General features: G+C 43.1%; 1 protein-coding gene across 2 annotated transcripts in view; it reads left to right on the top strand.

Moving 5' to 3' along the window:
- The window catches only part of SLC9A7 (solute carrier family 9 member A7), a 424,975-nt gene that overhangs the window by 211,988 nt on the left and 198,766 nt on the right, over positions 1 to 14,221 (top strand). For both annotated transcript variants that reach the window (XM_085622857.1, XM_085622858.1), the window contains exons 4-6: positions 1,429 to 1,505; positions 6,512 to 6,624; positions 10,327 to 10,432. In XM_085622857.1, the coding sequence (XP_085478983.1) occupies positions 1,429 to 1,505; positions 6,512 to 6,624; positions 10,327 to 10,432 (296 nt within the window). The remainder of the gene's footprint in view (positions 1 to 1,428; positions 1,506 to 6,511; positions 6,625 to 10,326; positions 10,433 to 14,221) is intronic.

The raw sequence follows: 14,221 nt of genomic DNA on the forward strand, positions 1-14,221 counted from the left end.
CTGTAGGCTCCTTCTGTTTACCACTTAAAGGATTTTGAAATCTACAACTGGAGCATTGTACCATAACTGTGGGATCACTTACTACATTTGGCGACAGGATCTGTACCCACTTCACGAGCGTACAGCAACATTTCTGCGATTTTAGAAGTATCTTGCAAACCTCGGCGCAGTGTGCTTCCTGCTTTAACTAACATGCCCGGAGGCATCGGCGCTCATAACAAAGGGGATACCGGCGTAGTTGGCGTGAGCATCATGAAGATAGAATTGGAGGAAAGTGGCGGGCGGAAAAGCAACGGTCGGGCACAACAATTTAAAAAAAATTGTTCACCCATATTAAAAGAAAAGCAATAAAAATATATAGAGCTTGCGGTCCTGAAAATAAAAGCGGACCGCGCATGTAAGTAACAAAAAATAACAATCCCGAAAATAAAACCGGAATGCGCATGTAAGTTACAAAAAAAACAAATAACAAATATAGTGCTTACCGAGTAATTGAAGGAGGCCGTGTCCCTCCGCGAGTAAACGATCCAATCCCGGTGGGCGGGGCCAATAGCGGACAGGGTGGCAACCCTTAGTGTAATGATTGCCTCCGGCGCAATCATTACACTGTGTTTTGCATCATCCATGACGCAAAATGACACGCACAAATCAAAATTGCAGGCGGAGCAGCGAAACGACTTCTGGAATCGTATTGTTCCAAGAAGCCCTCGCATGGCGAGGTCAGCGCATGCGCGCTGCTAACGCCAGGCGAGACCTAAAAAGGACTGCTCTCCTGTCTCCTGGTGCTCTTTGACTTAAGGCAGCAGTTGACCGGGACTGGTACACGTACAATGTGGACGGTTGCAAAATGTCCTCATTCTGTGACATTAGTGGAGCTGGTAGCCACTGGCAACCACTAGCACAAATTAAATAGTTGACAACCCTCTGTTTGGTTCCACTACTGACAGATTGGTCTCCAACCATATATTTTCTAGAAAGTGCCTGCTCTGAGTTTGTATTCTAGCTGTGAATCCTCTCCTTCATGGCTACTGATAGTGTATAACTGCATTCTGCCTCTCAATGATTGTTTTCTGGATACTTTGTTCATCTATTACATGTTCCCCACGATCAGTAAACTGACGCTCTTAACCTATTTTAAAAATATTTTTAAAAGCTACTAGTCAGCTAGAGTTGTTTGCAACCAAAATCCAACATTTCTCTTAAATATTTTTTTATATTAGGGACAGGCTCTGTCGCCATCTGCAATCATCCAGGGCACGTTGGAGCACATCTGCTTTTGCTCTTAAGTAACATACTATAATTTCCTGCCTAATATCTTTAAAAATCTTTGAAAAGGTAGAATAACTTTGTAAAGTGGTTGCCAGCCATGCTGAGGTGTACTGGGGAAATAATCGCTTTTATTTTAATATAATGTTTTTTTTCCAACAGAGGCATTTTTTCAGAAACTTGGGCTCCATTCTGGTGTACGCCTTCTTGGGAACAGCAGTTTCTTGTTTCATCGTTGGGTGAGTGTATTCAGTCTCCTGAGACAAGTGTTTATCTTTATATTTTTTATGAGGACGTGTATTCCTGAGAAGAGCCTGCTTCACAGTGTTGGTAGCTACAATCGTTAGGGTAAGACTATAGCAAGAAAAGTTGCATTGTCACTTTAAAAAACAAAAAAGAAAATGTACGCCGTTTTATTGTTTTTTTTCTAAAACATAAGCTAATGTCTGCAGGGGCAAATTCAGAACACCAAGGCACCTTGGCATGTGTTATCAGATCAACACATTATTTAAGAGCGCTTAGTACTCAATACAGCATTCATTCCTGTTGAAGCGGTCCTCAATTGTTCACAGAGTATAAAGGCAACAGTTGATTTAAACATTAGCCACCAATACTCTTACCCAACTTCGCATAAAACAACCACGACATTTAATATCTCTGCAGACGTTGCACAGATAGTTTTTCACTTCTGTCTCATAGGGTTATATCGCTTCAACATATGGTCCGCGATTGAGAGGGTGGGGATACTTTATCTAAATGAGTTATTTCAGTAATTTGCATCTTCAGTGTATGAGTTAGATCGTCCATCATATCGCCTTGTGTTTGCAAGCTGTGCAGTGTTATAGAGATAGCAAAATCCGGCTTTTCATCTCTGATGGATGGTGGCTGCTGCACTCCCCTTAACGGGTATGTTATCACTGGGCCCGAGACAGCATCACACTTAACTTTTCTGTCTGTTATATCTATGGATAGTTTCTCCATGGTCATAAGTCTCCACAAGCGGGCAAGCCACTGTGTTGTTGGAGGAGGATAAGGCTTTCTCTAGTGAGAGGCCACAGTTGTTTATGCTTCACCCAGGCAGTTCCCTAGTATAATTTCTTCAGCCCTAGTTTGAAACGTCAATGTTGTTAGGCTCATCCTCATAAGAACAGTATCTTTAGTTAGCAGGATCGGGTAGCCCAAAATGTTCCTCCGTTCTTCCTTGACTTCGATCCAAAATTGAGTTATCTGAGGGCAGTCCCACCATATAAGCCTCATGTTTTCTATTGCGTCTCATCCCCTCCAAACACTTACGGCTCAGTTGGGGTTTGAACTTATGCAGTGGCTTTTGACTGGTTTAGGACCCTATCTGTTACCGATCTGTTATTGTTGGTACTGCCTTGAATTTGGAAAAATAATTCCCCGTCACCACCTCTCATAAACAGTGCAAAGCATACATTTCATTTGTTTCAGAGGTTATAATTACACGCAACCAGATTAAGTAATTAAGAATTAGTATATTGTTTTATTCTCCTGTACCATTCATGTTAGGCAAATCACAAATCTGGGAGAACTCTGGGGATGGGGATAGAGGGCTATTGAAAACAGAAAACTGAATAAAATGTATGTATACATTTTGGTGAATCCTTGGGGGAAGTCTTTTGGCTTCCTCAGGTAAGGGGAAGTCAACCAAGGATAATAGGGATTTTGGACTGAGCAGCCGAAACATGTCTATCCTGCAAACTTGATGAAGTTTCCACTTCTTGTGCGGTCGCAATGTCGGCTAGGCTCATTCAGTGGAGCTTGAGGATCTTGGCTGGAATCACTCTTTGAGGCTAGACAATAACTGCAGAACAGAGGCAGCACCAATGCAATGGACCAGCAATGCATACACCTGATCTGGGCTACATCTGGACTGACACTGTGTCCAGGCTGCTTCTTTACACCAAATCTGTAGGCACTACAGGAACCCTGAAAAAAGCACAGGCACAAAAATGGGAAGGGTTAGACGCCAAAGCAGCAGACAAAAGGGTCACACATTGCCAAAGCCTGACTTTGGGAGGGTAGTTATTTGGGACGAAGGTGGACGAATGGAAAGGGTTGAAATCATCCATGCATGTAGTTTTCATTCATGACTTAAGTGAAAGAACACCAAAAACTACAGGACACTCTTCCCGGCCTTTCTACAGACACACCTCCAACAAGAAAGCAAACTCTGGGTTTCATCCACTGAGTGAGACATTTGGGTGCAATAGAGCCCAATCAGATTCCTGAAGCTTTGGTGAAAAACTATCCTTACCTTTGAGGCATATTTTTCTCACCCCTGTTTCACCATTACTATATACCTGGAAACATTATTTTACTCCCTATATATAAAATGGATCCAAGCAAGACTCTCAGTAGTTAGTGCCAAATAGCGCTCCCTGACCCGGTGGCAAATGTCTTTCCTAAAATCTTTCTCGAACACCTCTAGATGAAGAAAGCAGAGCATGCAATCATACAGTGTGAACAGCCCGGCTCGAGAGCCAACTGGAAGTTGGATTGCCTAATTCCGTCCCCATAGATGTAGCTGCGGCGATTAGGTGGGGCCACCACAGGATCCATTCCACCAAAGGCTTCCTTCAAGGGCTCTTCAAACAAGATCTGATATCGAGGAAGGGATACACAGTTCCTTCCAAACAAAAAATGGTATGTTTTGAAAGTCTGATTTATGTAGGAAGTGCTTTTGGACTGGTTCCCTGGTCAGTAAAAAAGATCTAGGAAGACATAAGGGGTCATTTTGGGTCTCTGCTGCCCTGGCAAGCTACAACCCACCATATTTAGAGATCTCTGCCTCCCTGTACCTTGAAAGGAGCCGTGGCGGCTTCTCTAAAGGCACTGTAAGTCTGCTGGGTGGTCGCCATGATCCGTGCAGCCCCTTAGCAAACTTTTGTTTTTCAAAAACAAACTTCCAAAGCTGGACTTTGTTTTTCAAAAACAGCAAACTAATGTCTGTGACATCCAGGAATTTTCTTTCATGATGATGGGGGATAATTTTCTCTTCGGGACAGCCAGGCTTTTCTTAGTGGTCCAGAACAGGAAAAAATGTCCACCTAAAATAGGGCAGCCCGATCTCCCTGAGGCTGTTAGTGTAAAGTTTCCTCCGGCAGAGCCAGTGATGCTCCACTAACAGAGACATGATGATTCGCCTGAGTCTAAATAGAACAGACAGACCGTCATTCTGTCGGAGCCAGTCCACCGAACGCTAAATAACCGCATAGAGCCCCCTTATTGAGTTTCAAATTAGACATGCATTACTGTGCAAAACTAAAATTGTATGAAACGAAAGTGGAATCAGCCATGATTAATAGAATGTAACCTTAGCTTTCACTTGCGAACAGGGTGTGTAGAGCCATTCCTCTGTTAAGGTTAAGTGCTTTGTCATTAAGAGCCACACCACAGCAAGGGCATAGGTGGGTGTAACCTATGATGAATGCATTTGTCCCCTTTGCAGTAATGGCATTCAGGATTTTAATCACACATTGTTTGTCTTCTAGGCTTTAAGAGTTCAGGAAAGAATATTTTCATGATTGTTTAAAAAAAAAAAATTATTATATGACCTCATCAAATGAGGTTGTAACTTTTATTGTGTCTCCTTCAAATATGTTTGCTATAGTATTTTTCATTTTTTTAAAAAGTTTCTTGAATTTATACTAACCTAACTTTCCACTTTTAATGTGGCCCGAGTTTCTGATTGATTTTTTGTGGATCTCAGTTGAGGTCTGAAATAATTAATATTTTGTGCCCCCTAGATCCCATACAAATGTGGGCCTGGCAATGAATTAATGGTGGTGCGTGAGCCAGAAAATGTCAGAGACTTTCTGTTACTGCAGTATTTATATTGTCCTCTAATGGATCTCCAGTGCTGTTGATCTGGAAGGTGTGCTAGGTGATTTTAGTTACATCCGGTTATATCTGGATCCATTGTAACCAAGTATCACACCAGTTAAGTGTTCAGGAAGAGTACCAGTCTTGTAATGAGGATTATTTTCAGCGCATCTACAGGCCTCTACTCTGCATGTGCATACTCTGTTCTGATCCAGTCCACTCTCCTTCTGGTTCAGCTAACTTGGATGCAATTCAGTCCATTTATGCAATAGGCGTGTGGAGAGAAACTGGCATTTTCAGGAAAGCAGTGGTAGATTCAAAATCATAGCATTTTATTGTGTTGCCCAGTAATACTTCTTTGAAAGTGATGTGGGGTGAGGGTGAATTGGAAGGTCCAGTGAGATGATTGCATGGGGGTGATATCTGCTGTTACTTCACCACTCTGTGTGCCCTCATGTTTGTTTTAGCTAGAGGAGGCTCAAGGACTTTGGGGTGTACAGACTATTCTAGGGGCAATACTAGCTAAAGAGAGGGACAATTGAGGACTTTGAGGGGTGGGGGTCGCTTGACTCCTTGGGAAAACCCCAGGACCAGGCACTTGCTCTCTCTCTCACTACCCATGAACTTCAGATCCACAACTCTTGCTCAAGTTCCACTGCTCAGTACAGTCCTACCTCATCTTCTCCCCCTTGCCCCTCTTCACTATGTTGTGGGTGGCATGCTCCGCTTTACGGCTGTGGGTGCAGAGGTGCAGACATCCATACTGAAGTGCTTCCTCATCTGTGCTCTCTCAGCCATGTGCCTGGGAAACATCTATTACAGCGCATGCATTACAGCGTAGTGCCTTTACAACGCAGTCACTACCATGACTGCGATGTTACCATAAGTTCCATTACAACGCAAGTCATTACAACGACTTGCTTTAGGCAACGCAGTGTTGGACTGGTGTTGGATTTTAAGCCCAACACCTTCCCTTCTGATACACCGACTGAAGTTGGAATAGTAATTTAAACTAAGTCCAGAGCTTCCCTAAAGCAAGTCGTTGTAATGACTTGCATTGAAATGGAACTCATGGTAACGACACAGTCGTGTGGTATTGACTGCGTTGTTATGCCACTCGTGGTTTTGGCATGCGTGGAAACAAATGCTGTTCATGTGTCTTGGTCCTGCAGGAGGTGGGGGGCTGTTACCAGTAAATTATAAAATCAGCTACCACCTTTAGGAAAAGGATCAACACAGGACGATTGCCTTTAAAACTTACCTTTGATTGATTCTTGCCTCTGCATGTAGTCACGTCACTTATATTGATTTGATGCCATTGACCTGGCCGTGAACGAATTTAATATACAGTACATGAATGAAGAAGTCATCTGAGGTCTTTTATCCTGATTCTCAACAGGAATCTCATGTACGGCATTGTGAAGTTAATGCAGCTTGTGGGCCAACTTGGTGAGACCTTTTACTATACAGACTGTCTTTTGTTTGGAGCAATTATCTCTGCTACAGATCCAGGTGAGCGCCACAATTATTAACTAATTTTTCCCATAATCATTGTATAACAGTGAAAAATAACATCTTGTTTCTTTATAAATCTTTTGCTGAATGTAAACCATTTTGAGTGCATGGGTTGCCAAGGACAGAATATATTACCCATTGTTTTATTGGGTAAAGAATGAGACTGGAAAGTCATTCCAACTTGACATTGGTTGATTGAAATATCTGTATATTTAGCCCAGGTTTACCTCTCCAAACTATGACGCTATTTACTTCATATGTATTTGCGTAATAAAGTGTTGCATCCCTAAAATGAAGCATCAAGTTATATTACAGGCAAATCATAATGTGTTTTGGTTGGATTAGGTCTTATCTTGTATTTGTAGATTGCGTATATGCCTCCGGGGATGACCAGGATAAGCCAATCCCGCTAAGCTTGTCTTCAGCTTCTTACTGAAAGTAAGATGACTAATAGGGTGAACCAGCCAAAAAGGAGCACCCATCCATATGCCAATGTCCCCAAAAAATAAATTTCAGCAGGTCTGTGGAGGCTAATATTTGGGTCTTCGTATCGACATGCTGAGGAAACTGGTGATGGAGAAACAGAGCGCCTGCCGTGGCAGGAGCACATTGGAAAATAAAGAAGTATTTAAACAAAATATTGCTTTCCACAGAAAGCCAACCTAGGGCCTGATTTAGAATTTGGTGGACGGGATCTGCATCACAACTGTGCTGAAATCCCATGTGTCATTTTACAGGTGCATTAGTTTAAAATGCACTTTATGCATTAGCTTATAATGCACTTTTTAATAAATGCTGGCTGGGATATCAGTCGTGTTTGGATGGTGTACCTGTCTGCCAAACTGTAACTCAGGACAACTGTTTCCACAAAATATAGACAAAAAAACTGTCTTGAAATTATTTTTGGGATCAGCTGATGTCTCTTCTGGCATAATCAAGTCATAGCAAGATGCAGTGAATTACTGAAATTGAATCATCAAGATGATATTCTGTCCGAGAGTTTTTCGATGAGTTAAGGTAGCTTGGGAGAACCTTTCTCGCTATTGTAAAGAATTTAACATAAGTAGATAGAAGTCTTTTCATGTGAGGGAGTAGGTAAAAATCAAAATCCTAAAGAAAACCAAATGGTTTTAATCATGGAAATTGGTAGAAATATTACCCCAGGTTTAGGCCCCATTTATCAATCCAGATATTGGAGGCACCCCCAAGAACCAACACATTATTTTATCTTTATTCAATTTGAACAAAATGGATGTATCTAGGCAACAACAGTGAGACAAACTTCAAGCTGAATTATGGCTTAAACACTGCTGGTGTCTAAATGCAAAATAATGTGTGTATAGAAGGAATAACCTGAAGAACAAATCGGAGAGGGCTATGGGGACGATGTGTAGATTAAATAATATTTAGCTCAGGTCAGTACCATGAGGAACTATGCAAGATAGGGAATGGAAGGCAGATTGGAAGGAGTAGAAAGGCTGCATGGACTCTACCAGTGGATAATTGCATGAGCCATTTCCAAACACGATCTCTTTTGCCCGCTGTCTCCAATTTGTTGCCAAGCTGTTATGGTTCATTGGATGCATCAAAAAGATGTACTAATATGAATGCTGCCCTCCCACCTCTGTTAAGTAATGTGTGGAGATCCTCTAACCTACCCACGATGACTGATTCCATCCGATGGGGCAAACAAGGAGATGATGGTTGGAGCTCTGAAACTTTTCAGACACTCACCTCCAGTCACTATTCGATCTGGGTTGAACCCATCATCGTTCTTAAGCTCACTTCGCCACTCCAGTTCAGACCCAGCCATAGGCAAATCAGTCTTGACCCTTTTCCTGATGGGAACAGTCCAGCCGGTTCTGCCAAGCCAGAACTCCATTTCATGTGCATGTGAAATTCGGACAGAGCAGACTCCAAAATCTCAGAGTCCTCAAAAGATTTGTCCTGCTGAAAATGAAAGGACTTTTTCCCGAAATGTGGCACCTCCTGGTGGAAGTGATAGTGGGCAATGCAGGATCAGCAATACATATCCAGAGTAGCTGAGAGACAATGGGTCTCTTGAAGTCTGCTGGGACTTTGACCTGTTTAATGGATATATTGGCGTGGAGGGTTAATTGAGTCCAATATTATCAACTACGTTGTTGGTACATTGGAACAAAGGGATCGGATCTAGTGGAGAGCTGGAGCAAAGCATCATCAGATTCTGTGGCACATGTTCGAAGATAAGTTGCTAATTGCCCATCTCTCCTTGCCCTACTTCACTGCTTGCATTACAGGGATCGAAAGAGTATTTATGGCGGAAAAAGGGATAGTCTAATGTTAGTGATCTTCTAGATAAAAACTCAGATAGATACTGGCATGAATCCGAAGTAGATGCTGTTTTGGATTCAGTGCTTCCATGTTTGTTCAACAGAGTAGACTTCAAGAGCGAGATTGACATTATTGTAAAGATGACAGAAGTTCATTATAAGGCTTCCATTGCTTGGAACACAGCTGGAGACTTGGGAACTTCTTTAGGGGAGATGGAGGTGATGTAGAGTTTCTCGTGCCTAGTAACCGTTCATCCAGTAGTCTGATCAAAATCTCTGAACGCTGAGGACTCTGCATTTAAGTGTTTAAAGAACACATAAATTAAGATTCCTTCTGGATACCAAATTGGCCGTAATCTGGCAATGGAGCATAAATTGGCTTGCGCAGACACATGATTATATCTTTACATGTGTGACTACTTAAGGGGCTAGCATCCTGCTCATTGTGAAATCTGGCCACAGTTTCTTAACACAGTACCTCTTTCAAAGTCACTAGATGACAGAAGTGGCAATACCTTGGAGCACAGTTTTGATATGTAGAATAGACAGAAAATAGAGACATAAATAGGACTGAACCTCTGACTCAATTAAAAAATAGCCTCCTTCTCTTAAAGTAATAGAAGAAATCCTTTATAGCAGAGAGCAAAGGGCCAAAGCAATCCAAGGAACAGGCAAAGGCTCTCAAACAAGTGGAAACAGCCAAGTTATTTGTTCGATATTATGGTAACTGATGCCAGGACTCGCTGTAAAAGAAACATCTCTCACATGAGCTAAAGCAATGAACAAAGAGGTCTAGTTTAATGGAATATTAGTATGGAGTTAGGGTATTGAACTTGTTGGTGGGGAAAATAGGGGCAGCTTTGAAAATATTTCAGTACAAGGGACTAAAGGAAAGACAGGCTGCTGTCTTTATTGCTACACCATCCCCATTTTCTTTTTTAATTTAAAAAAATTATTTGTGAAGGATTGTGTTTGTTACTTTCTAATACACTAGTGATTTTGTAAAGTTAAATTGCTTCTTTTAATGAGAAAATGTGTATACATTTAATATTATATATAGTTTATTTTAAAGGTGGTATGGGATTCAGCATATAGGCGGGACTGTTCATTGCTTATTGCTATGATTTTAAGTAACTTTCCCTATGTACCACACTTTTGAATTCATCTCTATACAAAATGCAAATGTGTCTATTTATTGAACAAGCTATTTCTACTTAACTTTCTTAAAAAACCTGTCTCCGAGCAGGTGGGGTTTGTAAACTGTGGCACAACATGAAACCATGCTTCCTGTTTTGTTGGAAATGCAAAGTTGTACATGTATTGAGTCTAACACCTGCATGGCGTTTTTGAGCAGCCAGAAAATTTGAAATTTGTGTTACCTTTGTAGTGACTGTGCTGGCGATATTCAATGATCTCCATGCCGATGTGGATCTGTATGCCCTTCTCTTTGGCGAAAGTGTTCTTAATGACGCGGTGGCAATTGTGCTGTCTTCGTAAGTACCTACTCTCTTTTTATCTCACAGAATGCCACAAGTGTATACACTCCGATGTGTGTAGGAAAATGATTTGGGATTATGAAGCAAATTAACCTAACTCACATTAAGTTTCTCGCTGACCTTGAACAATGCTTTGATAAATTCCAATTTTTTGTTAGTAATTGTTGGTGCAAGACCTTATTAGGCAGCAAACCAAGTGGCCTATGTTTTTAAATGTTGTCCAAGTGAGAACACTCTCATGAAACTCAACTGTATTTGGCTACAAAAGTAGTGTTTATTAAAGTACGACGCTACAAATAAAATCCTCCTTCATTATTTGTGAATCTTTTCCCTCTGAAAATAGGCTTTGTTCGTATGGTGATTCTTCAGGGATCCAATCCCCGCTAGTATGGTCATAAATCCACTCTTCTCTATTCACGATCCACCCTGCGGTAGCATGGTTCACAGAACTGCTCTCCTCTAGTATGGGTCATGGACCCACTCTTCTCTTCTCGCCGATTCACCCTGTTTAGTATTGTTTACAGATCCTCCCGCCTCAAATATAGTTCATGTACCCACTCTTCCCATTGGTTGATCACCCTGCTGTACTATGGTTCACAGATCCACTGTCCTCTGGTATGGTTTAAAGGTCCACTCCTTTCTATTTACCAATCCATTCTGCTGTACTATGGTTCATCTAGCCACTCTCTTCAGGTATAGTTCATGGGCCCGCTGTAGTAGTAGGCACGACACAGTAGGCATGAAGCAAGGTCACTGACATGGGGTCTGAGAAATCAGACCTCTTTCACGCCTCACATATCGAAGGGCTCCTCCAGCGTAAGTTAGATGCAGACACAGTACGTGTACACATTCTTCATCTTCCTCTACCGAACCACAACCAGCACATCCTATCTAAGCCTTTTCAATATCACCTGGCATGGAAAATGAGATAGTCTGGGACTAAAGCAATTCATAGGCCAGAACCAATTATGATGTTGCCAGCAAACACGAATGCCAATAACACCGGTGTTTCAGTCGTAGTTGTTGGTATGACTGGATTAAGGGTCTCCAATTACGGTGAAAGGAAAGAAAACAACCATTTTTGAAACCATGGTCTCCTTACTACTGTGGAATGAAACATTAGTGAGCACTTCTGTACAAGTCACACCTCCCTCCTTCTACATGAATAGTGTCACAAGAGTTCTTCACTAATCTGCACCAGTTCCACCTTCAATTTATTTTATCAGCCCCGTGTTAAAACCTGTTGTGTTGTTGATGTCAGTTTGGTAATAAAGAGATTCAAAATCGGTTCTTTGTAACAAGATCTGAGAGCCAAACCCACCCATTTGTAATCGTGTAAATTCTTCAAAATGCACCTATTCTAACTTTCTATTGAATTTCATCCCTCATTACATGGTTGTCAGCCTGCGAACACCCAAAGGTTTCTAGTGCTTTGTAAACTCCTAAACATAAAGACAACCCCCTTTTGTGCTAATAGATCTGTGTTTCTGCTAGTCAGTGCCCTGATGTTTGAGTGGCATTGTGCAGTTTCATGAAACATTTACATTGAGAGCTTTATTTGCTATAGTCTACTTTTTCATAGTTGAACCTCTACAGCTCTTGGTTGCAAAGGTTTCTATAAACAGAGCCCTCTCGGGTATAGCCCCAAAAATTGGGAACTCTCTCCCTCCAGAAATCTGCCTGATTCTGTCTCCCGCCTCCTTCAAAAAAGAAGTGAAAACACTTCTGATTAACACATTTTTATCCTAAGATCACTCCTTTTGTCTCTTGATCTTATCTGTGATTATTTTCATCTGTTGATCATAACTACTATATTGACCCACCCTCCGGTAAAGCGCTCTGATATCCTCACGGGTCATGTTCGTGCTATATAAAATGTTGTTAATAAATTCTAACTTCTATTATCTTGGGAGGGTATCCCTCATCAACATCCTGCATAATCCTCCCCATGTAAGACTTGAATTGATACTATATGGGCTGCTCCCGATGCCTGTGCCCTTTAGCAGCCGACCTGAAGGTGTTGGTGAATCAAAGGAGGTAGCTGTTGCGGAGAAGCGAGAGTGCCAGCCTTGAGACAACTTGTGTGGCTGAGGTTGGACACCTGAAAGGATTGCGCCTGTGAGGGGGACTAAACACTGCCTGACCCCAGAAGGTGTTGCCTGGTTCCTGCTGGTTGTTGGGAACAGCGGACGGTGTGGAGAGCAATCTTCATGGGAGACTGGGCAGTACTGGCCGATATCTGCGCTGTGGCCTGTCTCATGGGGAGGACTGCAGGGATGACCGATTTGGGCGGTGAGGCCCATGCTGACTCCTCACCAGCTGGGGTTGCAAGATCCCTACTATGCATTATGGGGTTGGCGGGCCCCCATCACTGGGCAAGCATCGGAAGCGGAGAGGAGGGCGGCTGCGGCTTGGGCCGGCCAGCATAGTGAGAGGCCTGCATCACTGTGAAATAGCTCCTGGTGAGACCTGCAGGGCTGTTGGGCCTGGGAGAAGAGGCACGCAGCAACATGTGTCCTTGTGGGGATGTGAGCACCCCATCTGCTGCATACTGTGCGGGGTATCCACAATTCCTACCGTGGGTCCTGTGAGCAAGGCCCGGGGCCATAGGATCCTGGGGGAGTCGTAGATTTGGCCCCTACCAGCTTCTAGCGTGACGCGGTTTTCTGTGGAGAGCTGAAACCTGATTAGGATCGGAGGAGGGTGCCTGTTGTATATTATTCTGCTAGTGGGCCTGATTGAGAGAGAGGTGCTGTAGTGGGAACCCCAACTTTAATGGCCCTATCTAGATGGCAACGGAGCGCCTGTGCTGCTGGTGACTCTTTTATGGATATGGGTAGACACAAAGCGGCTAAACCTCAGCAGAGCAATAGAATCACGCAGTACACCGTGGCTCTGACACCCACCTTGGAGGCTAAGGGGTGCGGTGGCTCCCCTGCAGATCGATAGACGCAGGAGGAACCAGGAAGAGCAGAACTGTTGGTTGCCATACAGGGCTTGAGGATGACTCTGGAGGGCAAAATTGAAGCTGTGGCTGTGGATGTCAACCTGCTCTAGGATTACCTCCGGAAAGTGTCCGACAGAGGAAATGCAGCTGAAGACTAGATCACAGAACTCTGAACAGAAGTTACAACAGTTCGAGAATGAATGGCCAGGATGGAGATGGTAACAAAAAAACCCTGGAGGCCAGGGAGGATGGGCGCTCAAGGTGCAACATTTGAGTGCCAGGATTCCTGCAGGGAGTGGAGAGCTCCTCCGCCTAGGGCTTCCTGGAACAATGCATCCACTAGATGCGGAGGTTGCCGGGCCTCTCCGCGATTTTCTCGGTAGAGCACGTACATAGGGCGTTGGCAGCTCTCCATCACCCCGGGCGCCCCAACCAGGGCCATAGTTGCTAGCAGATTCCACTACAAAGACAGAGACTGCAATCTCAAAGCGGCGAGAGAGGAGAGAATGTTGCACTATGAGAACTACAATATAGCCATTTACCAGGACTACACTCACAAGACTCCGAGAAAGTCGTGCCTAGAGGTTTAGCAAATACTCAAAGCTGTAAACTTGAAATAGAAACCTTCTTACTCAGTCTTTCTGAGAAGCTCTGGGAGTTCCTTAATGAAGTGCGGCGGGTGGGTACCCTTCCACTGAGTATGCGACCTGGCATCATTTGTATGATCCCCAAGCCAGGTGGAGCTCTAATGGCTTCGGACTCATATAGACCGTTGACCATGATCAACTCCGATACTAAGGTCGTCTGTAAAATGCTGGCTAATAGAGTTCAATTGATAG

The sequence above is a fragment of the Triturus cristatus genome, chromosome 8, assembly GCF_964204655.1.
Source record: "Triturus cristatus chromosome 8, aTriCri1.1, whole genome shotgun sequence".
Taxonomy (NCBI): Eukaryota; Metazoa; Chordata; class Amphibia; order Caudata; family Salamandridae; genus Triturus; species Triturus cristatus.